The sequence below is a fragment of the Toxotes jaculatrix genome, chromosome 7 (genome assembly GCF_017976425.1).
Source record: "Toxotes jaculatrix isolate fToxJac2 chromosome 7, fToxJac2.pri, whole genome shotgun sequence".
In the NCBI taxonomy this organism is placed as follows: Eukaryota; Metazoa; Chordata; class Actinopteri; family Toxotidae; genus Toxotes; species Toxotes jaculatrix.
The window spans coordinates 2,888,939-2,916,597 of NC_054400.1; the positions used below are offsets into that span (position 1 = coordinate 2,888,939).

Here is a 27,659-nt window from a genome sequence, read left to right on the forward strand (position 1 = left end):
CTACCTTCACCTCAGTCCTTGAACGCAGCATAAGAGCCGCCCCGCTCTGCCGGTTCTCAGCCGGTAGTTAGTCGGTCTCTGCCAGTGACAGCCATCTCCTGAAACCCTCAGGACCACATGTGTACATTTTATGTTTTATTTTTATTTTTGCGGTGTGATGAAGCGGAAAGTAAACGGCGTATAGCAGGAGTCTGAGTGACCGATGTGCAACAGGCAACTAGGCTGCAAACTCACTGAAGGCTCATCGGCTTCGGAGGAACTGTTGCACTAAATCCCGCTGCGATGTCCCTGCTGTGTGTGAGAGGTAAGGTCTCACTGATTCATAGCTGCAGGCTGTCCTTTTTTAAAAAAAAACTAAAAATATTTAAACGCTACCAAAAAAAAACAAAAAACAAAACAAAACTGCTGGGACTGAACGATTTGCTGACAGAAAAATAAGTGAGTCCTGCACAGATTTGAGAATTTTGCACAAATGTCACAACAAAACCGAGACTTCCTACGGGAATGTTTTAGTAGTATCACGGGGATTAAAAAAAAAAAAGTGATGTAAGGATAAAACTTTAAGCAGGTTAGACAGAAAATCTAAAGGGACCTGCTGTGTAGTATTAGTGTGTGGATGAAGTCTAACCTGCCTCAGACATGTCGGTGAGGAGAATAAAATGAACAAACTTTCGAAGTTTTCAGCTCTTGCGGTTATACAGTTATTCTAAGAACTAAAGCCGTGACATACACTTGTGTGTGTTTGTGTGTGTTCCTCTCATGACGCTGTTTGGAGCGTGTATTTGATTCACTCGTAGGGGTTAGATCAGTGCATTTCTTTACATCGTTAGGCCGCATTTCAGTACATTTCAGTACAAATATTGGTGATAATGAACCAGATTTAAGGAATGAATGAATATCAAAGTGAATATCAGTTGACACATTGCACAGAAATTCCCGTATGAGTCAGACTCTACCTGGAACAAAACACGGAGCCGTTTACAACTACAAGAATGAAACAGTGAAAGCTGAGAGGCTGTGCAGTGATTGGGTCCGAGCAGGAACACAGGTGTGAATGAATGAGCATGAAGTAAAGCTGAAGTGTGATTTACTCTGTTAGAGAAAAGGATGTGCTGAACAAAAAAACCTGTTGGATTTGTTTAATTGTTCGGTTGCGGTAAATGATCCTTCAAAGAGTCCTGTCTCAAAAAACAAGTGTGTTTCAACGTAAGTGATGAACATATGAAATTGATTAATATTGATAACATTTTTTAAAAAACAATAGTCACATGCCCATATGTTCAGTGCAGGGGTGGAAGCTAAAAAGCTAATTCTTCGTATTGAGTTTATTCAGAGTTACTGTGGGGCTTCATCAGGTTGAGTCAGCGAGATGAAGTGGATATCCTCCAAAGTTACAGTAGGAAGGGACCTCAGGAGGAATGATTACAGCGAGTAAAACCTGTTTCATTGTTCATACAAGCACCTGAGTGTAGTTTTAAGATGGACTTGAAAAAATGTGAACCTATCCTTTAATTTTACTAGATGAAAGATTCGTGAAGGAACACGAGGAACACACCATAAAATCACTTTCCCCTGCTTCTTTTTGCAATATTGACATTATCGCTTAAAATTGATTTTAAAGGTTTGGAACCTGGTTTCACTGCTCAGGTGTGTAACTTAAAGAATAAGACACAAGTTGTTGCTGAAGAAGAGCATGTGTATTCAGACAGAGAAAATTTAGTTAATTAATCCCACTCGGCCACCAGTTTATTTTACACTTTGGCTCCTTTCCAGACTACAAATTGCCTTTCTTTCACAGACATGCTGATTGATTTTCACACCATCAAACTATTGTCTGCCTATCTCTGACTCTCAGCCTCTGGCGTATTGTTTCTCCCTGATCGTTTCTGACCATTTCTCATCTTGGGTGTGAGCGCTGCCTCAGGCTGGAAGACGGCCACCACCGAACTCCTCTATTACAGAATGATGAGATGGGGGTGTGAGGTTTGGAGGGGTGAACGAGTGGAGGGATTTGGTGCGGTGGAGCACAGCTGGGTCGCAGTGGGCTCAGGCAAGTGGAATTATAAAAAAGACCATTATGTTTCATAGCTGGCACAGAGACTGATGGAGAACAGTAAAACCTTCTGTGGATCTTCTACACACACCTGAGCGCTTCAGAGCAGACTTTGTTTTCAGCTAAGCTGCATGACGCAACCTGAAATCTGTAGAATCACATTTCGTCTTATTCAGCTCATTAGCAATAAACTGAATGAGAATTTCTGCTGGCTCCTCACAGTTGCTTCTGAAAGAAACTTGTATCGTGTTGAGTTTGAAAGAGTCTTTTACAAACAGAAGGATGTTTTGACTTTTGATGACGTTATTATTTCTGACCAAATTTAGAAAAAGCTCTGAAAAGCCAATTTACGCTACGTGCTCAGCACCAGACAGCAGACGGGCACAGTTAGTGAGTACCTGGTGAACACAGTGGAGCATTTATCAGAGAGCCAGATACAGGATTCAGACAGTTACTGGAAATTGTGATTGTACATTTAGGTTGATAACAGGTCCTCCAAACTAAGTAACGAAATACGTCATCTGTAATTAAACTCTGATCTGACGCCCTGATCGGCAGGACGACGTGATTTTCTCTGACTTCTGAAACCGTTAAAGTCGCTGCTGAAAGGTAAATCTGTTTGATGATGCGACAGTTAGGTTTAAACTTTCTTGCTCTTTTGCTGCTGTCGTGATTACGACAGCTGCTAAAGGTCTTTGCCACTTCCGTGTTAACATATTTGGTTCTGGGTCACTTACTGACACGACAGTTTGATTAACCTGGGCTTGGCAGACAAGTCTTCTTTTTCTGTTTTTTCATCTATGATTAACTTGATATGAAGTTTACTGAAGATTTTTAGAGATAATTCTGTATTGCTTCATCCTCCTGACCTAAGCCAGAGTTTAAGTCCTTTCCCTGGACATGGCAGATGCATGTTCCCTGATTAAAGGAACCCGGACTTTCCATGTCACTGAGGGCAATGCAGACAAACCAGAGGAGTGGCATCGGTGGTTCTTGAGAGCCCTGATACTTTTCAACAGCCATTTTCCTCATTCCTTGTTCCTTGTTGTGTGGAGGGCCCTCAGAGCCGGCATGGTGGTTTGGCAGAGAGTGAGTGGCTGCAGATGCAAAGCCGGGGATGGGAGGACACAGGCTCTGACAGCTCAGTCGGTACCTACACTCAGCTATTTCTGGATGGCAATTAGCAGTGGAATAAATGCATACAGTAATGGTATTGCATCATTTGCTGAGTGTTGAGTCAGACTACTGTGAAGATATTGCATTAGAAGAAATTATACTGCAATAAGGAGAGATAAATACACGCAGGTGCGCGGTCGGTCGTGTCGAGGCAGCAGCGGGGGATTCGGTCTCTTTGTCATGTGTGCAGGTCAGCACAAAAACCCAGGCTTGTGTAATTTTTGTTTTGTAATGCAAGAGAAAGGCATGGCGTGGATTCATGAAGATAATATCTGAAAGCATTTTTTAGGCCATCAGATGCCACAGGTAAGGACAGTAGGTGAGGACAGACCAGGTCAGCCAGTAAACCGGCACACTGTGCTGGAATGACAGGGACACAACTAAAGCTTCAGCGGCCCGTCTGGGAGAAGAGGGGGGGGGGGGGGGGGGGGGGGGTGGGGATAGAGAGGGAATAATCCCCTGGCCATCTGCTGCTTTTGCTCCCCTGTGCATGTGTGTTTATGCTTGTGTGTCTGTGTGTTTATGCTTGTGTGTGTGTGCGTTGCACTGTGACTCACGTGGGACAAGGACTCCACTTCTTTCTTCTCATTCCCTCCCTTTCATCATAATGCCACTTCCTGGTATCGGTCTTGCCTGCCTCCGACAGCCTCTCCTTACACTTAATCGTCCCTGCTGGCCACTTGTCTCAAATCAGACTTTTTTTCTTTAGTAGAGCTCAAACAAATCCATTCTGGATTTCTGATGACAAATAAAGAGAGTAGCGCACAGAAATACAGTCCAGTGATTAAAGTTTCCCTTTTTTTTTTTTTTTTTTTAAGCCGGGTCTGGAAATATAAATGTCGGTCTCATATGCAAGAGAGTGTGTGAGGTAAAATTTCACATGATTGCAAGTGCATGATAATTGTCCGGCACTGGTACTGAAGTAGTACTTCTGCCTTCACTTTCACCATTAGTGTCTGTAAGAAATGCACAAAACGATCCATTTAACTGTTATCATGTTCCAAAGAAGAAGTGGCCTATAGCTGATTATTTTTAAAATCAAAACGAGGGGAGAGAGGAGGAGGAGGAGGTGGCAGTGCAGGCTACAGGGAGAGACTGACTGAGCCAGAGAAGAAGAAAAAGGACGACTTTCAACCACAAAGGCAAACCCAGTAGCTGTGGTTCCAGTGTGAGAGGCATGCTGTCTGAGTTCAGCAGAGGAGAGTGAAATGACTGACTAACATTAATTGGTTGGTCCACCATTTTGGTCCAAACTAATATTTCAACAACTACTGGATGGATTGTCATGAAACTTTGTGCAGACATTCGTGGTCCCCAGATGATGGTTGATGATAATTTGTTGATCCCTTGATCCTTTTCCATGTATCTGGTGCAATATGTCACCATCCCTATACTACTACTACTACTACTGAAGGTTTAGATAAGGACTTGGGGAAGGATGATGTCTGTGTATGTGTGTGTGTGTGAATGTGTGTGTTAATGTCATCACGGAGCCCCCTACCCAGACCCCCTCCTAGCTGATCACTTCTGGACTTCTTGAGGTTTCCCTAATTGGCTCATTATCATGGTGAAGCAGGGACACAGCAGGGAGAGAAATCTCTGTAGAGGTGTGATTATGCAGGAAGCTGTGAGGTATACATGCTCCTGTATACCGTACCATGTATACAACACTATTATCCCCAACTTTAGGTCATTTATATATATATAGGTATATGTATATAAAAATCTGATAACAATATATCATATCTGTTTAAGAGACACTGTCCCACTTGAGGGACTCTTTGGCCTTGGTAGCTCTGCTTTGGGTGGGTTTTGGTCAATGATTCCACAAGTGGGAGCTGAACTGTTTGCATAAATTCGCTGTTAGGACAGATCAGATGAACAGTGGCAGGGAGGAATGTGTAAAATGCACAGACACACCTGAGTCGGTGTATTGTCACTAAACACAGGGGTAGACACATAGATTCGTGATAGTCGTATTTATTAGTTTGGCTTGGCAGGGTCTGCAGAGGCTGTCATTTAATGGAAGTCAGGGGGTGTTAATGACATGGCCACCAGGTTGCCAACCTCCACACACTCAAACCCACCGCGAGTCGAAGGACTAGAGCCAAAAATAGATCCACCGTCTGGCCTCTTGTAATGACACTGCTCTACGCCTGTCTGCCTGCTGAGCGCGTCAGGTCTGTCTCTGCTGCTGAGCACATTTTTTTTAGGTATGAGTGGACCTGAGAGTGAGGAACACGGGATTAACGTGGTGCTTGATGGGTAATATTTTACTTTAGATGAATAGTTTTCTTTTACTTGCGTACGTACGGGCAAGGTCAAGAGGTCAACGTGCAGAGCAGCTGGTCTCACATACTGAAGTCTTCTTCAGCATAATGTTAATGGTTCCAGTCAAATGGTGCCAAGATGTGAACAAATAAAAACACAGGACTCCAGTGCATAAGATGATGAAGATGGCGAATGTTTTTGTTGAGAATTATTTTGTCTGACTTTTAAATACACAAACTTGGACCAGCTGACGCACACGGGCACATGTAGACACTAAATGTCAGCCTGAGCGCTCATTAGTCGCAACTAAGGTGGGAGAGGAAAAAAGAAGTGGCTTTACCTTTGTCTTGCTCCTTTTTTGGGCTTTACCTTGTTCAATATCCACCACACAAAGATATAATCGATAATCTAAACCATTCAGGGCTGAAGCACCGAAACATTCGGACGTATGCAGTGTAAAAGTCTCTCACTGTATGTGGCCTGGTTTCAGTGAGGTAGATTCCCGCTGAACAAGCTGCTGCGTCGTCTCTCGTCGGCCGTGGATCAGAGGCTTCGGAAAACGTCTCTAATTCATCTCTGAGTGGTCATTTCCACCCCTGAGCTTCAAAGCTGCACTTTTTACACGTCACTTCAAAGAGATCAAACCAGAACCACCGGAGAGGCCATTAAGTGGTCGCAGTCAGAGCTTCAATCTAATGAAGAGAAGAATGCCGGTGGTGTACAGTGGAAATTACGTATAATCATTTTAGCTTTGTAATATTGTCAGATGTCATTATTTCTTCAAAGTCGGGCTAAAATTCAATTCTGTGTTCATGGCTGTTAGCTTTGTGTAGAATTTCGACATGGGTCATAATTGAGTTGTGTTTGGTGGAATACTGTATGAATTAAACATTATTTTGTACATCAGGTACGCCACTGCCAAATGGTAGTACAAAGTAATTTGCAAACAAACAACCCAGGATTCATATATGTCATTATCTGATATCAGACTGATAGAAATAATGGCCAAAACGATGAACATCAGACCAAAACAGAAATTTCTTTTGAAGCTATTTTTAAATGAGGAGAAACGTTTTCCCTCTTTGCTTCGTGGGACAGCGACTGGTTGTGTTCACGTGAGTGTTTTGTTTAAGCTTTGTCGATGCACGAACGCTGAGCTGATTTCTGAAGTCAGAAACGTGCTAAAGCATATTATTTTTATTTATTTTGCAAAAAAATAAAAAATAAAAATCATGGTGGGCCATCTGTAGCATACACAGATATTACAGATGTGAGCATGACATAATATTTCTCACACAGTGCAGCTCTTCACCAGCAGGTTTAATCTAATCCATGACTCATCATGTGAGCGGCAGGCTGTTGTTTTCCCCCCAATATCCACCACGGCTTTTCCTCAATGCCTTCACCTTCACTAAGCCCTTCGAAAAAAGCTTTGGACGCTCCATGAGGTAAAAAGTTTTCTGCTTTTTACTTTTGTTAGTCGAAGGATAAAAAAAAAACCCCTGCACTTTCCCACACGACCGTCTCTCTTTGTTATTCGTCACACAGTACAATGCTGCAGGGTCTGGTATGTTTCAGCCCTGCTTAAGGCATTAGCTCGGAGGGATTATCCCACCAGCCAAACACTCGGTCACCAGCAGCACGCATCCTCCCATACAATCACTCCGGCGGACACGTGTCTGCTATCTGGCCTGCTTTACTACCTCTGATCAGGCTCCATCCCTGCGGCCCAGAGCGACGCTGACCTCTGCACGCCCTGAAATGTGACACTGACCTCTGTGTTATTTTCTCCAGCTAACGGAGATTCAGTGATTGGAACGTGCCGCTACTGTTTGTTCCATGGTAGCAACCCACCGACGTTTGATTTGATACTTGATTTATTGGGGTTGTCTTTGGACATCTGGACAAAACATTCGACGAATGGCTCGAACTGTTGGCGACTGAGTTGGATTGTGGGTAAAGTGGGTGCCAGGTTTTGAGAGTTAAAAAGAATGTGTGAGATAAAAAGATGATGTTCTGCTTCATCAGTTTTAGCCGAGGAAACATTTTATTTCATGTAAACTGACAAGCTAGGTCTACATAATGATGTTTCAATGAAAACAAATCTACAGTCGATAGTAAAACCTCTGAGTAAAACTCCAGGTGTGTAGCGGATCTTCCTGTGGGTTTAGAGTTTATTTATGGTGGTTTAATATCTGAATTCTGAGAGTCAGCTGGAAAACATTATTGCATTATTATAAGGAAATCAGTTTTTCATGCTAAGTCAAGTATATTTGAAGGGATGAAAAATGTATCATGGTGCGCTGCTGTAATTAATTCTGTGATCGGGTATATTTTACTGTAACATAACTTTCATACCTGTCACTTTTCTTGCTTTGGCCACGACATCGTGTTCAAAATTCCCATGTTGCGTCACTGAGTGAGTAAATCAACTTTTTTTTTTTTTGTACTTTAAACACCACGACTGTCGGCATAACTTGCGTCCATTTAATGGACAAGTGTTGACACCAGACGCCTGCCCAGTTGTTTTTGATGGGACATCCTGAAAAGTTGAGAATTATCTCATCGGAATGATGTTTCTTGTAATTTTTGAAGAAATTCACAGGAGAACGCTTCGACAAGAATGTTCCACCAGTGACGTTTAAGGCTCACTTTGCTTTTGGTTTCGAAGTGTGACCAGTACGACCAGCGGGACTCTCGAGATATGTTGTGTGATGCGTTGTATCAGAGCGGGGTGTGAGACTTGACAGCTGGCACCTCTCAGCCGTGAAATGACAAACCTCGCAGATTGCCACTCTATTAAAAAAATATATAGAAAGTGAGTATTTTAATGTCAGTTGACTGATGGTCGGCGCTGCTCTGAAAAGCATTCTGCTGAAAAGTGATGATCATTCTGGCAAACAGAAGACGACGCAGCAGCCAAGTAATTTACAATGTCTGCTGCGTTGTGTGGCTGACCTCGGAGACGTTAAATAACAGAGCTGAGAGCAGCACTGTGCTTCTGCTGTGCTCCAAGTTCAACATTTGACTTAAAAGTTCTGATTGATGTGGCTTAACACTGTTGACTGTCAGACCCATTGTTTTTTTTTATTTTTTTATTTGCAGAGAATAAAATTATATTTGGATGGATGGTTTAGATCTGGCCTCGACAGAGGCAGGAGTGGCCCTTTTATTTACTCATTTGCAAAGTGATAGATCATGAAGGGTGTCATAAAATCTCAAGTTTATGCTGCTGTGATTAAAATAAAACCCTCCCTAGAGGCTTGTAAAACATCTCAACATCAGTAAAAGCTAGACAGCACATCCCCACCAGCATCAGTGGTGCTGCTCAAATTTCAACCCTATTTAAGCAAAAACAATTAATTGCCGCCCTGGGATCAATGAAATCACACAACAAATGATAACACATGTTAAATAAACTGTCATTTTGCCTGGAAATTTAAACCCTAACAACCAGCAGGACGCCTCAGACAGATCAGCGTCCAAACCTAACTGCTCCCTGGGGAACCATCAGGTATTAATGCAGCATGTGTATCCACTTAGCTTGTCTCCGCATGGACACACATGCCCCACACGCTGCTCGGAAGAACTGGGCAAACGTGGTGAAGTATGCTGAAGTAAATCAGCAATACGTCATTTACAAACCCAAATAAATGTGTCCCGGACCCCAACCATCAAATCCATGTTCATAGCTTCAATATTCAAAATTCAAAATTCCTGCAGATGGCTCTGTTTTAATTTGCTGTGGATTTGAGACTTTGGCTACCACCTCAATACAATTCAGAGGAATTTGGTTTAATTTTTGGTGCTAATGAAATAATTACAAAGAAAGTAGAATTATGGAATTGTCCTTAATAATCTGACCTATAAATAAATTCAGCTTCTAATATCAAGCCTTTAGCAGAGACACCTTTCTCTTCTCTCCTCTCTTCTTCTTCTGTGTCATCACTGTGAGTCTCTTTCACAGTGTCAGGCCATTCACACAGGTATTGTCAGAGCCGGTTCTGGCACTGGACCAATGAGGCCACTGGGTTTCCCTGTGAGCCGCCGCCAAACTGGCACGAGTGACACACAAGGCAAGCTGTGCTGACAGCCTAAGACAAATGACCTGTTAACGATCTGTTCTCTCTCTCTCTCTCTCTCTCTCTCTCTCTCTGCCTCTGCGTATTCTTCTCATTGTCTGTGTCTCTTATCACATCTCACACTTTTGGGCTGTGATTGAATGGACGTATTGAGCTCCCCGGGGCGAGAATATGCATTTAAACTTGATTTGAACAACTAAATTACCCTAAAAGGGAATAAACCTTTGCGCTGCTGCATAGCAAAAGGACTAGAACACATTTCCTGGGGGGTTAATTGCGTTGCAGATCGATATCAGTGACTTTTTAGCCTGAATGCCAGCGTTCGTTGGCATTTTAAGACACCCTGGCATTTCAGGACGTTCAGTACTGCAGATCTCACTGCTGTTGTTTTCTTAAAGACCCCTTCGTTTTTACATAATACAAACAATATTATTGTGGCTTTAATTCTGGTTTCGTCTCCACCACCTGCTCAGAGAAATATCTTCCTTTTCAGCTGCCACTGTTTGCTCTACTTTGAATTCAGTAACAGTGTTTGTCCTAGTCGCAGTCTCAGGTACAGCTGAACCAAAATATTAAGCTAAAGTGGCAAAAACCTGCTAAAGTGATGCAGCACCAGAGCTGCAGAGTTTAAATCATGTGACCATTTCACATTACACAAAGATGTATGGAGCATAAAGGGATGATTTCCCTGTTGTCTAAGTGTATCTGCGAGCCCTTCCTGTGAAGCTCCGTGTTGAAGTGGCCCTGTCGATAGAAAAAAACACACACACTGAAATAATTCTGGTTCACTTTCTGTCATAATAAATGTGTGTCATACAGTAGGAAATGTCCACCCACGGGCTAAACCGTTAACCATTTCCCATCACCAGTGTGTCATACCCGTGGATGTTTCCAGTGTCTGAGTGGGTTAAGTTAATATTTATAAATTTAGCAGCACGCTGTGTCCATTGTCTTTTTACAGCTCATTTCCTTGTTGATTCACACAGAATACATTTTGACTACATTACCTACACAACCCAGTGCCGATACAGACACACGGTGTGAGGTTTTAATAATGAGATTACTCAGGAGAAGAAATCATCCAACAAATAATAATTTACATTAAATATAAAAGCTTCAACGTCTTAGTTAAAATCCTTTTTAATAGAGTTTATTTTCTGGAGTCAAACTAAGTGCTCTGACTGTTTTACATCAATTCCAAATTAGACTATGACAGATTTTGCTGATGTATTCATTAAGCACCATGAAGTCAACTAAGGTTTAATTTGATAAATTCTGTTCTATATATTTATTTATCTGTTGAATACTTTGGCATGTTTTCCCCGTGCTTTAACAACGTGCACAGTCATCATCTCAAGATGCACAGAGATCTCAAGCTGTTTTCGAGTTCTGTTTGAATTGTCAGCTTCCGTTTATGTCATTTTACCACAGTTAAAATTATGTCTCATGCATTTCTTATAAAGATTTTAAACTGTCTTGTGTTCTCCCCCGTGCCAATGTAACCTCAGCTCAGCTCAGCTCAGTGTGTAAGCAGAGAAGATAAACGTTGCAGAGATGACACAAATGACATTAAAACTTCATAAAGAAGAAGAAGAACGGTGCAGCAACTGCGTAATTCTGAAATGACATGCGAGAGAAACGAAATGAATATACTGTGAATGTAGATGTGTGTCCTGGTTTCTTACATCTATGTTTTCTCTTTTTGTCTTTCAGTAAAGAAAGCCAAACTCCACGGGCCCCCAGGTAAGACACATCATATCACTGTTATCTGAACATGGAGAGCTGCAGTCTTGATAATAAGGAGAAACGCAGCTTTTTGAGGGATATTTGTATCGCAGACGGCCATTTGAGTGATTTTCATTTTGACATCAACACTCTCCATCTGAGAGTGGTGGTATTCAGTCTAGTCAAAGGAGGGAGTGGCCTTTAAAACAGATAAAAAGCTTGTTGACTTTCCCATTAGAAAGTGGAGAACATCATTCAGGTTTATCACTCCGGATGGATATTGTTGAGGTGGATGAAGATGGCAAAGCAAAACGTTTCTCTAATTAAAAGTTTTGCAAAAAACTCATAAATGTTAAATTCTGTTTTTTTTTTTTTTAAACTGTCACTTCCCCCTCACAAATATTGACCACGTGGAGGGGCTGCCGGAAAAGTGAAGAATGAACATGTTTATGCCCCACAGTGGTTCAGCTGAGCTTCCCATTGGTCAGAGTGTAGCTGCACTGCCCAGATGTTAGTGTTTGTATGAATGTCCTGTACCTGTCCCTGTGCAAAGTTTCTCGTGAAGCCCATGTTTGAAACTCTGCAGTCCTGTACTTGGATATCCACAGTAGATATCTCACAAAGGAGAACAACAGCTGAAAAGGGACAAAAAAAAACCAAAGACTTTTCACCACAGTCCCTTTTCAGCGATGTAGCATCAACAACTCAGCAGCCATTCAAAAGTGGGACTCCGTCTTCGTCTTGCCGTCCGCCGTTCTTTATTTGCGTCTTTTTTCTTTTTTTTTCTCTTACTTCTTTGCTGGCTGCAGCTGTTTGTCCTTCCATCCTCTCTCCAGGCGATGATGAGGGGTGAACAACAGCGATGAGTGGGAGAATGAGAAATCAAGCCAGAGGATGAGAGGAGAAAATCAATAGATCATCACAGACAAAGGGCCACCTGCTAGCCTGAAATGACAACGTGTCATCCCAGCATAAAGGAGAAGATGGAGACAAATCTCTCAGTGTCTTTAGGAGACAGAGACAGACTCCAGATACAGGAGATGATTTGTCATTGGCCGCCGCTGGCCTCTGATCGCAGAGCAGATTTTCATAGCAGAAGGAGGATATTTGATTGGCCCTCCCAGGGTTCATAAAACGGGGCATGAGTGATGGAGTTGCTACCGTGCAGCCGTGGCTACTGCGACAGTGCCCTTTAATTCATTTATTGTGTAGTGCTCCTGAATTACTGCTAGCAATTCTCCCTTTGAATGTTATACAGTTAAACTAATTTGTCATACCAAACAAATTGTGCGGTTGACTGTAAAAGGAAACTCCAGTTGTTTTCAAACTCGGCAGACCTTCCCTGTATCTGGAACAGTAGTTTAGAAAAGTGGGGCTTGGGCAATAGCTACTTACCACAGTATAATCTGAATTTTATATTATGTAACACCCAGCCATGTCGGTGATGGAGAACATTCCCGGGATGGCGCGCCGTCATGTGACACAATTATTAGTCTTAGGTCAGAAACAACTAGTAGAGTTTGTCCCACTCTAATGCCCCAGTTTGGGAAACATGATCTGATTTATGTTAATAGTAAGAAGCAATATGTTCTTTGCCTGGGGGATCTGGCTGCTGTCCCTAAACCCTCCTCAAGCCCCAGTGGTGGACGACCCCTGAGAGATGTTTCTCGTATATGTGTCACTTTATTAGTTTGAAAGATTTAAGGCACATTATCCTGTTTTTAGCCACGATATCACTGTGTCGCTCGGGAGGCGGGGATGTCAGGTAGTCTGCTGGTCTGGTGGTCAGAGCTATGAACCAGTCTACTTGGATGCATCATCCAGGTCCCCAGAGCATGTATACTAATAACTCACTGTAGTGATGATAAAACCCTTCAGGTCAAGGTAAAAAAAACACGAGCTTTCCTCTGCACCACTTTCAGACCAAACATCTTGGTGGAAGGTGATCATTCCACGTTAGTGCTGGTAGATTATTTAATTCTAATACGTCCTTTTTCTCTGGTTTAAGGGATGCAAATCAGTGATATCAACCCCCAAACTTGCTTTTGGGCTTGTGTCATGACACGACTAAGGGTACTTGCAAATCTCTGGATTAGAGGTTGGTGAAGGGGGCTTGAAATCACTGGGAAACTAGATACACAATCTGGACAGGACATGTGAATTAAGAGTCCATCGAAATAAAGTGTCTTCAGTGCAGCCTCTGAGTTTGATGACTGGTTATACTGGGCAAGATATTAGTGTGAATTTGTTTTTATTGTGGTTCATTGTCTGACCTGTTTGGTTTCCTTTTCAGTCTGAGCACAGAAAGGAAAAATCTGCACGGTACTTAATACAATAAATCATTAACATTGAGCAACAGGCTCGTCCTCAGGTGTGTTTGAACGGGGAATTGTCTCAAGTTGTGCTGTTTTTCATATCTGACACCTTGCTCATTGGCAGCAGTGGTTCTCTCGCTGTGATGGGCCACTGCAGCCTAATGAATGCAGAGGAATCCCTGACAATAATGAGCCAGCGGTGTTGATGTAATGAGGCAGCCTGTCTCAGCACAGCCTGAACTGCTGTGCCGTCTGACTTATTGTAGACTGCAGCAATTCCTCCTGAGTCAGTGTAGTTTATTCAGAACCTGAGCAGCCATTGTTACTGTATGCTGCCTAAAAATTTGCAGTATTTTTTCCCTGTTAGGACCTTTTCTGTCTGAAGCAGTAGTGGAGTGGATGCAGATTACGTTTTAAGTTTTTACGTATTAAGTTTTTTGGTGAAATATTTGCTCATTTATGGTTTTTATTTGTGTCTGCCTGGTGAATTTAAGTCTTGTGTCCAGTGAATGTGATAAAAGCAAAACAAAGAGCTAAAAGGGGCTAAAAAGCTTAATGGGTTTCTTAACATGATGGATCCCATTCACATTACATGTAGTCACTTATTCCATCGTTGATATAAACATCTTTATGGATGCTGATGTTGCAGTAAATGCTGCTTAAATTAAAAAAGAGCACCCTGTTCGTTTGCACTTTGTGAGACAAAAAGAATTTCGTCTCACCTCCCTTCCTCCACCAGACGCTCTCCTCCACTCACCCTCCTCACCCCCGTCTCCAGCCTCATCCGCCACCTCCCTCGACACCCATAATAGAGTGTTCATTACTGTAGGCAGCCTAGTAAATGTCATCTTGCCTGGCCGCGCTGCGTACGTCCATGTGTAACTGAATATAACTTATTTATTTTCATAAGTCATCGCCAGTTAATTATAAATGATGCCGACTGCTCCCCAAGAGGGTCCCGCTGCATGCTGGGATATGTCCTCTCCACCACAGCTAGTTGCTTCTTACTGGAGGAAGGTGTGTGTGTGTTTGTGTATGTATGTATGTGTGTGTGCATGCATCTAAGCGTTTATGGAGGTCTGCTGAGTGTCATTCGAATATCTTTGATGACAACCATAGATTCCAAATTTAGACGATGGCTCATATTGCTTTGTTGACTTTTGTGTTATTTATTTGTTTTTGCTTTCTTTCGTTGCGCCCGGATGTTGTGTTTTTTTTCTAATTTTTCCTTTCCACTGTCAGCTCAGGCAGTAAATGGGGCTGTCTGCACCCTGCCAGTCCCCTTCGTCTCCTTAATCACAGACCTGGCAACCCCCTTAAGTGAATGATGGATTATTCCAGATTAACCCTTTCACCTCCCTGTCTCTTGCCTTCGTCATTAGTGCTGAGCTGTGCTGGGCGGAGAGACATTTACACTTGACATTTCACGTGTCTCATAGCAGGATAAAATCTAGGTATCAAAGGTGCAGCGCTGTTTGTTTAACTACTGTAGTGTTCTCTAGTGTTTGACGCAGTTAAGTCGTGGCTTCAAAGGATATGTAACCGAGTAGTCTGTGTTTTGAATGATTTCATTTTTGCTTACTTGCGTCACGTAAATGAAGCCACATTGGAAACATCCATTCTGAGGACACGTTTTAGTGCAGGCTGAGGTCAAGTTCATCTAACAGGCCACAGTCTATGAAGAAAACTTTAATTTCAGAAAAAAGAAGCAGCAACTCTGACCTAACATTTCTAAAAATCTAAAAACATGGCCGTAGAGTTGGATGTTGTGAGGCAGAGTCAGTGTCACTCACAAGTTTGCCCACACACACAGACACAGGATTTCAACACCATTGTACATCTGTAAAATGTTGCACCACCCCATGAAACCACAACATGGTTTTTGCAGGTCAAACAAATGTGACATATTGCACGTTGGTTTGTGGGTTTTTGTGTTGCTGTTATTTTATTACTTTTAGGCAGAGCCAGGCTACCTGTTCACCCCTGTTTCCAGTCTTTATATTAAGCTAAGTTAATGGTGATAGCTTCATAATCATTGTACAGACGTGAGAGTGGCGCCGATCTTCTCATCTAACTCTCTGTAGGAAAGCGCATTAGCGTATTGCCCAAAATGTCATACTATTCCTTTAATGTATGCAAACCTTTCTCAGAGCCTACTTCTACTTGAGAGATTATGAAATATTCTGTAAGATTACAACAGTTGCATTTGCTCCCTTTCAGCATCTGGTTAAAAAAACACCAAACCACCTGATGTGCTGTGAGCAGGGAATCTGTCTGTAGCTGATTCTTCAGCTGTCTTTCAGATGTCAGTGCTGTAAAGTGGCACATCGTGTTCTTGGAAAGCAAAGGATTTGTGAAGGTTGATGATTGTGTTTTTAACATTACCTTTGATGCCAGAATGAACTTTTAGGATCCTCTGAACAGTCTGGAGAGCCTCTCCCGTTTGAGTCCTTGATCGGAAGGACAAAGGTGTTTTGATGGAGGTGTTAAAAGTGGCCACAGCTGAGGACTGTACTGAGCAGCTTCCAGATGTGTGAATGTGTCTAAGTGTGTGAATATGAAGCAGGTCAAGTGCTTAGTCAACCCTCCCTGGATAAATAAGGATTAAGGAGTACTGGGAGCATCCTGTGCTCTCCTAGCTGGGAGTGTTTCTTTTCCCCTGCGATGGTTTATTAGCTCAGTGTTGTCCTGCTCTCTTTGCTGAAGCAGGACGATGTAATCGGCAAAGAGCTCCAGGGGGGAAATTGGACACACAAGAAATATGTCTATATGCAACAATTTGTTTACCAATACACAAGATCAAATGTAGGCGAAGGATCTGATATGCTAGTGTTACTACTACATTAACCTTAACCAGAGCCAGAACCAACCTCAACACACAGGATAACTGGTCATAGTCAGCGGTTTTAAAAGAGGTTTTCAGCTAAGGCTTAAATATAGAGCATGTCTTCTTTTTCACCTTTTCATTTTTTTCTCATCTTTTCATCTTATTAAAAAACTGTAATCGTCATGCTCTGAATACCTTCTGTGAAACTCTGAAAACCTCTGCTCGAGGCTACAGCCATGCATTTACGCTGAGCACCAACAGTGTGACAAAACATGGCTCTAATTTAAAGAGAAAACTAAGGACCTCATTTTGGGTTGATGTGAATTCAGGTTTAGCTTCAGACCGTTTTTTATTTACGGAGCTTAAACTCAAACATTAGCGTCCATAAATTAGTTTCACCAAATACCTTGCGTATTTGTTGTTTAGCGTAATAACTTGCTGAATTTCTTGCAGACTGCAGTTTGCTGATAAAAGAGAGGATGAGATGTTTTCGTTAACAGAACCATTAAGACTTCATTAAGACTTCAGAGCTGAATGAATTCAGGTATTTTACCTAAGTTTGAACCACATCCAAATCGGAGCCTGGGTACTGGAGCCAAACCCTGGCTGTAATGTATTCATTTATGCAGCCGAATGATCACGTCCCTCCCTCACCTCGCCTTCACCCCAAAACCACTGGTGCTGCCCTCAGCTCCACTGGCCCTCTTCAACAGAAAGTGGTTACAAGATCTAGAACACAGTGATGTGCAAGGACACACAAATGTGCACGCCGACACGGCAGATGCTCTTTCAGTCTCGTGTATATTTGTCTCTCTCTTCGTGTGAAGAGTGGGCTACTCGAGGCAGGTAATCAAGCAGGGATTAGGCGGTTGGTGGCTCAGCGTCCTCGGTTTATGCTGATTATGCTGATATCTGTGAGTTAGACGGCACGACACACACACGGACCCGCTTTTATCAATCAATCAAATGTGATACGACTTGAAAAAAACTCAAGTTATGTCCAGCAAGTCAGACCTATGCAACCAGGCCACATCTTTGCTAGTGTGTGTGATGTGTACAGTAATTGCAGCAAAAGAAGACAAAATTAAGTTGAGGCAACCATTAAAATGAAAGTGCTTCACAACTCTCATATTTTGAAATGATAATCTCCGACCCTGAACAAGAACAAGGAGAAACATCCAGGGAAAAAAGCCTGTGATTATCTTTGCACCAGCTGATCTCTGTACAATAACCAAACGTCACTTTAACATGACTGAATCTGAATATGTTAAGTGCGGATCAAGGCCAAAAATGGACTCGCATCGCAGAAAAGAAGCGAAAGGGTCATATAGTTCTCTGTGCAGCCATCAGTGTGTGATGAGAAGATGTAATGAGACCCTGGTTCACCATCTGAAGTGGCTTTTTCTTGGTACAAAGTGTTCCCTGTTCAGCGCTTCTGCAGTTATTAGTGACACTCTCTCGGAAATGAGCATTATTAAAAGACACAGGGCAGGTTTTTTTTAAGGTTATTTAATGTGTTCATTCTCATCTTTGTCCTTCTTTGTGACCAAATATGAAGGATTTGTAAACTGAAGAAATTTTCACCTTCATATATTTATGCTGCATCTTTACGCTTTGTATTTCTGAACAATAATAATAAAAAAAAACAACATGATGTATCACACAGGCTAAAATCAGCATAAGCTCAGTGTTTTGTGATCATATGCTGCAGCTGAGTCGGGGATTCTGGCTTCATCTCCTTTATATTAATGTATAATATGAAATTCTGCATAGAATCTCCTGTCTAACTGGCGGTCTGTTCTTTAGCACCTCTTTGTTTAACATGCTATGTGATTTAATTATTTCTTCTCCATCTGAAAAAAAATCCCACATGGGCGGAATTTTTAGCCTTTATGTCCCCTTCATCTTTTCATGTGGTCTAAAGATGTTTCACTTCTCATGAAACAATGGATGTTCACTGCACTGTTATGTAGAGAGGGGATTTCTGTGTTGTCCTGTGTTTCAATCAATAACTGAGATGGGTCAGTGGAGCCTCAGGAAGTTAGAAATGCGGCAGATTTTTTTTTCCTGTAAGTTATGATGTTTTAAATATGTGATTAATCACATTGTGCTCATTAAATCAACTGTTCTGTGAGATAAAAGATTAATCTTATGGCATCCTCACATTGTGCTTTACAAGGCATCAAACAGCTGTGAACCAAGATGTAAAGCTGAATCAATGTTTTTTTCCGTTCTTACGCAGACAAGTTCAACGCCTACGTAACTTTAAAGGTGCAAAATGTGAAGAGCACAACCATCACAGTCCGCGGGGATCAACCATGTTGGGAACAAGACTTCATGTTGTGAGTATCACCTTGACTTTGCTATTGTTCAGTAACAGTAGGTATTTTCCTCTGTTTTTTTTTTCCAGCAGGTTTGCATTATAACTTCTGACAATAACTGAATAGGAATTTGCTTGAATGACCTGTGGGAACCTCAGACATGTTGCACCAGTTTTGGTGGTGTTAATGTGTTGCCTTCCTCTGAGGAATGAAATGTTCCTCTTATATCTGCACCATGGTGCAGATATAAGGCAGTTTTTGTTCAGTTGCTCTGTTTAAACACAGACACAGCAGAATATACAAACTCTGACATTTTCATTTACTTTTTTTTTTTTTTTTTTTAAATCCTATATTTTGCTTTAGGCTAAAAGTAGACAGCTGGCACAACACCGAGCTTATGTAGCTGATTTAATAGATTTGAAGCTGAAGTGATATGAGCCTCGGTTTAGACTCTTGCTTTGGTTTCTAGTGTATTCTTGCAGCTTTTTACTCTTTTTGGCTCAGAGTTGTCACCTGTTTTGGCGGCAGCAGCAGCAGCAGCGTGTACGGCACCAACCACTCGGGATACATTAAGACAAATGCAGAGAGAAATTGGAGCTTCGGAGTGTGTGTCAGCCCTTAGATGAATACAGGCCAGGTATCCACTGCTAGCTGGCTTACTAGCTGGCTTTAATAGGACTCAATGAAATTGAAAGGGAGCTTCAGCCGCCTGTGGGACTCCAGTCTGGCTGGCTGACACGGGCTACTAAATGGGAATTTGTGGTTGGAGCAGGTTGGATGGATGGAGAGTGAAATTACATGCCGAGCTCGGATAAGTGGACGAGTCAGTGATAAATCTAATGAATTGTCGAGCCCAGTATGATTCCGCGGGGGAGAAAAAGTACAGATGTAGCTGATTTAGAAATCCCACTTCACTTTTTATGGTCTCTGCAGCATGTCGTATCCACACCCATGAGGAGTCATTTCTAGGGAAAAATGTTTTTAGGGATGATGTGGTCACCAGTTGGAGGAGAGACATAAAACCAGCGAGTGTATATGGTCTAACGGGTCTAATGTTAGGTGGTTTGGCTCAGATGGGGCATTTGTCGAAATCATACTTTATTTTATTTTTTTTTTCAACATGTTTTCTAAAATGCTCCTGCATTTTTGTTCAGGCCCCCAAAGCAAAATTGTTTACAAAAATGAGGCTTTGCTCTCTTTCCAGCTAAATGGACTGAGACATTTTTCAGAGTGGCCTTTACTGACAGTAACCACACATGAAGGTTAAAACTTGGCTGAATTTGAAAAGTTTCAAGTTTTTGAGACGTCTTGGTTAAATGTGCTGTTGCTTCAGTAGAATTTAAATGACTTGAATGTGAATAAAGACCTAAGCGCATGTTAAACCGGACTCAGTGAGGCTCTATGGGCACAGCAGGGCTTTGAGCTGAGTGCTAACGTTAGCAAGTTAACATGCTCTGAACGATGGTGACAGTGCTAACACTCTGATTATCAGGAAAATCTAAACCACTGCAGTCATCTTAGTTTAGCATGTTAGCATGCTAATATTTGCTAATTAGCATTAAACACAAAGTACAGCTCAGGTTGATGGTAATGTCATTTGTCAATAATCAAAGTATTTGACAAGTGATATATAATATTATTAATATTATTATATTAATATTAAATTGTGTCTAATATCCAACAGTAGCCTATATCACAGTTCGTCCCTCTTTTCCGATGTTCTTTGTCCGTTGTTGAGGACTTCAGTTTTTTTGCTTTTGGCAGCTCGACTGACTCATTTAATTATTTTTAGCTAATTTTTCCTTTTTCAATGAAATTATTTTAATTAATTAATTACTTATTCTTTCTTATTTGATTATATTATTTTTTATATATTTTTTAAAGGGGAAATCACCCACTTACTGGGCTAATTGTGATTGTTCAGCAGGTGACTGAAAATGTGTGGGTCTAATAGTTGGTGGGTGAAAAGGGACAAAATAAATAAATAATCAAAATGTGAAAAATGTGAAAGGCCTCAGTATATTCAAATTCCTGAAAGTGATCACACACTGTTCTAGAAATCCAAGGCAAATCTAATGCATCTCAGTTATTGGAGATGGGATAATTCCAAGTTGAGATTTAGGAAGGCTGGAAATCCCATCAGCCTAAATCATGCACGGCCTTTTTTTTCCCCAAAAAATTGCTTTCCATTTGAATATAGCTCGTAAAACACGCACAAGCATTAGTCTTATATATTAATCTCTATCTTTCTCTCTCTCACACACACACACAACAGTTATTGCGTACTGTTCAGCATACACAGATCTTTCTTCCAGAATCATCCCCCCGACTGTGGATCCTCATGATTACATATGACTCTCCTCTTCCAGATCTACTCAGACTATTATTTTCGCTTTCATCACTTCTTTCTCTTTGCAAAATAAGTGCTTCACACAGAGAGTAAATAACATCTGGCTCTTCTTACCTGTGTGTTGAGCAAATAATTTTTTAGGTTCATCTCTGTGAACCTTGTCTCATCCTCACGACTCATATCAGGGTTTTAACTCTAAATACCACCTAATATGACCATAATGATTGATGATTATATACAAAGGAGCCCCGGGGCCTCCCGTGCTAAATGGCTAATTAACTCTAAGTCTCATTAGCAGCAGTTGGGCTCACTGGGGGGGCAGCAGTCGCACGTTGCAGCGCTGTGGGAGGTGTAGAGTAAAAATTGCAACTGAGTTTGATTCCCCAGACTGAAAGGTCTCAACAAGAGGAGGCGGGTAAAAAAGTGTTAAAGATTTGTCGTGTACATGACTTACAATTCAAATTAGACTCTTTTAACCTTCATGCTTTTGCCAGTTGGGTCTGGTTCATAGTCACTGTGCTGGATTCAAAGCATGCTGGGTTTCTGTATACGGGTTAAACCTGGTAAGTCAGAGGATGAGAAACTTTTTGTCAGAGGAAATGTCCTAGATTTTGGTGACTTTTTTGGTGGTAGGTTTTGCTGTGATATTGGTGCCCTGCCCTTGCAGATATTAACTACTTCATGTGGTGAGGTAACGCCTGTAATAGCACAGAAAAATAGAGCAGCCAATCAAAGAAAAAAAAAACTGAAGCCAAACTTTGAAATATAATTTTCCAAGGTGACGCAAATTCTGATGAGTCACAAATTTCAAACATGTTGCAACCAAGACTCAACCCAAATGTGGCTGAGTTGCTTGGGAACAGCGTGGAGGTGACATCCACACAGCTGGGTGGTGACGAGGGCCCTGCCAGACGTGCAGTCTGGCTCTTTGACCTGGACTCTTCTGGGGCTCAACCAGACCAGTCGCATCTATAAAAGAGCAGGTGGCTTAAGTTTCTAATCCATTCCTGCTGTTGATACATACAGCTGGTGACTTTAGCTGGAAGTTACTGTAACTCCATCATTGGCTCAGTGGCCAGTGGTGCATTCAGGTACTAGATGCTATGTCAGTGTTCTAAGCTTCTTTGAGTGTGATTGGGTTTTCTGTACCATACTGTATGTATGTGTGTGTGTGTGTGTGAAGCCCTGCATATGCTGTGCTCTGTATCTGTGTTGGTCAGGTAAGAGATGCTGTGGAATGCTGTTATTATGGCCTGGAACGAACGCTGCAGATTAAAGAAAGAGTGGGAGACATATAGAGAGGGATGGAGAGTGAAATATGGTTTTCATTTTCGGTCAGAGAGTCAGAGATGAGTTTGGATTGAGCCCGGCTTGTGCTCGTCCGTCCTGTCAAAGTTCTACGCTTCGGCTAAAAAATAAAAAGAAAGTAGAGAATGGTAAACGTATTCCAGGCAGCACTCAGAGCTCCTCTCGGTCTCAATCTCTCCCCTGCTGATAGCTCTCCCTCTTTCTGTCTGACTGTTTGCAGCTGGCTGTTAACCTTTCTGAAATCCTGATTGTTCCAGCTGCAATCTATCCATTTAGGCTGAAGGGTTTAACACGCACTGCTTTAAAGTGTCTCTTCTCAACAAGTCCATTTTTAGGCAAATGAAAGAGATGGTGATGCAAAATGGAACATTTTCTTGATTGTCTACACTCATCTAGAAAAAGTTAGTCTCGGCTACAGAGGGGTATTGTGCTTCAAACTGGCACGAATCACATTTTTATGTCATCAGTAACTTGGAGTAATGTGACTTTCCTAAATGCAGACGGACAGAATTTGTCAGAGAGGTGGGACAGAGTTTAGCTCTCGTCTTCTCCACTGACATTTTTCTACCTATTTTAGAATGTGAATCACAAAACCTCAAGTCACACCTTTGTTAGGTTGGCCACATTAACGTTGCAGGTATCAGTCAGTCCTGAGTGAAATATCTCAACAGCTATTGAATTAATTGCCATGAAATCTGGTACAAACATTCATGGTCTGCAGTGGATTGACCCTAATTCACTTGTCCAAAGCTAAAAAGGTGCTAAAGGGCACAATTTAACCAAGATTTTAAAGCTCATGTCTATAATGATTTTCTACAAGCCGAAACGAATGAGCCAAATGAATCACATTCCATCTCTGAGCTGACAAATCCTGTATTCTGTACCTCGGCTGAGTCGTCTGTCTCGACAACATGTCCCGTGTAGGCTGCAGGCATCGAATGAGGTTTGCTGCTTGCATGTTAACATGGTAGCATACTGAAATCTAGCATGTTCATATGCTATAGAGCTAAATGTTAGATGTTAGCTTGCATGCTTATATCTTAACAGGCATCTCAGACAGAACCCAACGACATGTTTATATAACCTAATTTAATGCTAATTTGGCAACCCCCTTTGTCTCCCACTAAATTACCAGCTTTAAGTACAACACAAGCATAGATCAACACAAGGACTATTTAATTAAGTGTGTAAATTACGCTCATTGTTGGTAACGTTGGTAATTCTGAAGTGTGTGGTGGCGTGATGTTTCATCTCACATGATGTGACAGAGGCAGTGAAACTGCTGAGGCTGTTCTGAATCTGAACAAACTGAATGGACGCACACAGACAGACACACACACACACACAGACACACAGCCGTCTTTTTTGATTTGCTGTCACCTTGGCTCACCTGCCAAGCACCTGCGTCAAAAACTAGCCCCATAATTAGGCTCCAAAAATTCAATTCATTATCCTCATTTAATAAACCGACAAGACTCATCCATGCACACACACACACACGCATACACACACACACACACTCAGCGTTGGATTCCTGCTGATTTTCACTGGCTGCAAACAAGGAAAAGTTTTGAAATTTCCCCACAGCACTTTTTGTGGAATCTCTCCAAGGTGAATACATTTCGGCTTGATAATGAAAATGCTTTTTGTTTGAGAAAGAATTTTTTTCAGATAATTTAGGGGACGACAAAAAAGAAAAACCCTTTTACTACATTTTTCTGTGACAATGAAATTACAAAGCCTGAAGAGTTTCAAAAGAAGTTTTACTTTCCAACACCTGTGGAAAAGGTACGTGCTCAAATCAGTGCTGTCGTATTGTGAGCTGCGGTGAACATAGGAACTTGGTTACAGGCTAACAAGGTTTTAGAGTTAAGATTTTTTTGTAATTTCACCACTGCTGCTTCACTGGCTGTAGAGAAATGACAGGAAACATGTAACAGCTAACAGGCCTAAATTTTCCATTTGCATGGGTACAAGTTTAGTCTGTGATAAAATGAGGGAAAAGCTCATCTTTTTGGCATTTTTACAGATCACAGTGTTCAGGAGGTTACATCTGTGGAAACATTTACCTTCATCTTTGACTTGGTTTCATTTGTTTTGCCTGTTGCTGGAAGCATCCTCTCTTATTGCCTAGTGTTTTACTCCTAAGGTCTAATACTTACTTTTCCCATAGCTATTATTAAAACCTTCATGCAGACGGCCTCCTCGATACATTCTTGTCATTCTGCAGCATCTGTCCGCTCATCTTCTGCTGCTTCTTATTCTTACTCTATATTAAATCTGATGGTTTGATACACTGGTAGTCACAGGACAGCTGCCTCTGAATGTGTGTGTGTGTGTATCTTTGTGTGTGTGTGTGACGGCTGGTTGGTGGGTTGGTCGGCTCGTCAGATCAGGGGATAAGCAGTTGAATGTTGATCCCTCCACCGTCCTGGTCACCAGGCCTCACGTGCTTGTCTCTGCTCATGCATTTTCAGACTCCGTCTCTGTTGCTCTCTCTTTTATTTCTTTCTCTTTCATCACAGGCGTGACGTTCAGGGCTAACGAGACGCCTCGTCTTGCCTTGTTTTTTGTCTTTATTCCCAATTCTTTCTGTCTCAGTTTGTCTGTCTCTCTCAGCGCTGTCCTCACATGCTACTGAAGGTCTTAATCTTTTGACCTGATTTACAGTATCGTGTCAGAGGTCATCGGCTTTCTCTCACTGCTGTTTCTTTCTCACCACACCAACCACTTGTAAACTCTATGTTTTCCTAATCCTGTATACATGTAGGGGAACGTAGCATATCTAATTTACAGGAGGTAACTATTTTTCAATTAACACATTCATAGATTTCTCTGTATGTCTTTTATTTTGAGGGAGTTTGGGATTTAGAGTAAGTAGAAAAAAAAATTATTTTTTAAAATTTTGTTAGGAAATTGAGGAATGTTACCTCACAATTTTAATAATAACAATGTCATGTATTTTCCTTTTCAAGTGATTTATGGAGACGCCTTTCTCTGAAGACTCTTGTCCCGTCTTTGTTTGGGTGTCGTATTTCTGTCTGACTGCCTTTTCAGAGATTGAGGTCTCAGTCTGCTCGTGTCTTCCAATTCTCTGTCAATTAAGTTGCGTTTAAGTTTCAAAGAATGGCGACCTTTTTCCTTCCCTTCACATCAGCCTCTGTTTGTCTTTAACCAACGACTTTATCAAGTTATAATAACAGGAATGATTCACTGCTGTCTGATCACAGCATCTCCGCTTGCTCTTTTAGTGCAGACCTTTTCATTTACTTTCACTGGGCGATGTGTTTAGGTGGACTTCAGAGAAAAGTATAAGCTTTACATGTGAAACACATCTAAAAACTGAGAGAAAAAAATCTAAGATGCAGGTAAAATCTTACTTAAAGAGACTCATTTGCTTCACCTTTAAAATAGGTCGTCAGGATCAGTGTCTTGTTCAAGCAGCAAGCATGAGGACATTTGAAAATTAAGTGGCATAAAAGTCAGAAATTCCAATGAAAAATTAGAAAACATTAAAAAAACCATTGCAGGACAGTTTAGACAGTGATCTATGGCAGTGGCTAAATCAGAAACATGCTGCATGTGACAATACGGAGTGTTCGACATGCTTAAAGGTGCGTTCTACCGCACAAGAGAAGCAGAAAATATTCACGTGTATACTCACATGTAGGTAAAGACCAGTTCTGAGCGGAAACAAGGTAATTTTATGTTCTGATTCATGATCTGTGAGAGCAGTGTTCCTGCCTGAGTGAAGCTTTCTTCACAGGTACATGTTAAAAGCTGTGTTTTACCAGTGACCTCACCTGTTCCTTCACCTGAGTGCCCCCAATTCCTCCCTCTCAGTCTGTAATTTCTACGAAGCCTCCTGCTCAGCGTTGCCACACGTTTTATTTCCTCCCTCCTTTCTTTTTTCAATTTCTTTCCCTACTCTTCAGCACTAGATGAGTGTGTGTAGGTGTGCGGGTGTGCATGTGTGTGTATGTGGTTTCTGAATGATAGAGGTCCGCCATTTCCTTCCATCTTTACAACAAACTGTTCCCTCAATAATGGATGGGCTTTGATGGAGGACATATGACTGAGCTGGATGTAAAGCTACAAGATCACACAGTCACTGAAACACTCACACACACACACACACACACACACGCAAACACACACATCTGGTCGGTGAGTCAGACAGGTTGGAGACAGACTGCATAGATAGACAACCTCAGAGCTTTTTCTAATCCAGTTTGGGGTTTTATGTTTCATGGTTTGAATTAAATAATCTCATAGATTAAAATCAGGCAGAAGATCATAAGGCACGTCTCTCGTTTTTTTGTTTTTGTTTTTGTTTTTTTTTCATGAAGCCAGCTGATCTGGGTCTGACTATCACGTTACACAATGCATTGCTTCCAATGGGTGGATTTCACTGTGGCCTTTTGAAACTCGGGCACCAAACATCCTGAATCAGTGGAGTACGGTGAGGCTGTGTGTCCGGAAACAGGCGATTAACTTACCAAAATCTTCTTTTTTATTATAATCTTGTGAAGTACAGCAAGAAAAAGCAAAACTTTTTTTCACATTTTGATGCAGATCAGGGTTCAGATTAAAAAACTCTAGGACTGCAGAGCTATGGATGAGGCTCTGATTGCTTCCTAGGCTTTTTATTTAGTTGTGTTTACATGTTTAGATTCATCATCCTTTACATCCATTTGAAAGCAGATATGTGCTGGAGCTCGTTTCTGATTGCGTGTCCAAAACATCCTGAATTTGACTGCACGTTGGTGCTCTTCAGTGTGCGGCAAGTAGCTACACACTACCCACACACACACACACGTTCCAACAGCTTCTCCCACCCACCCTCTTCTTCCCATCATCCCAGCTGTGAAGTGTCATCAGAGATGACTGACAGCCAAACTGAGGCGATATGAATATGAATGGGACTGTGAATGTGAATATGCAGATGAGGAGGGGAGACGGTTTGGCTGCTGTCTTCTCTTTAAGGCAGATCTGTCAGAAAATGACGGCTGTCATCCTTCACCCTCTCTGCTTTAGGATAAGATTGGCCCACTTACTGACCCGATAGGAGGGGATGGGTACTGAATTGCGTCAGACTAAGGCCAATCACCAGTGAAACACTGCAGTATGAGTTTAAAAAACACAGGTAAAATATGGACCCAGTTTAGTTTTTTTTTTTTTAGTTCTTTTAACATCAGAATAAACATAATTTGTTTGTTTTGTTCATTTGT

The 27,659-nt window shown here is 41.7% G+C and overlaps 1 protein-coding gene across 1 annotated transcript in view; it reads left to right on the forward strand.

Moving 5' to 3' along the window:
• The first annotated feature begins 104 nt into the window (after nucleotides 1-104).
• The window catches only part of LOC121184799 (protein unc-13 homolog B-like), a 125,258-nt gene continuing 97,703 nt past the window's right edge, over nucleotides 105-27,659 (forward strand). The window contains exons 1-3 of the mRNA XM_041042681.1: nucleotides 105-304; nucleotides 11,296-11,325; nucleotides 18,692-18,791. Coding sequence (XP_040898615.1) covers nucleotides 283-304; nucleotides 11,296-11,325; nucleotides 18,692-18,791 — 152 coding nt within the window. The 5' untranslated portion in view covers nucleotides 105-282. The remainder of the gene's footprint in view (nucleotides 305-11,295; nucleotides 11,326-18,691; nucleotides 18,792-27,659) is intronic.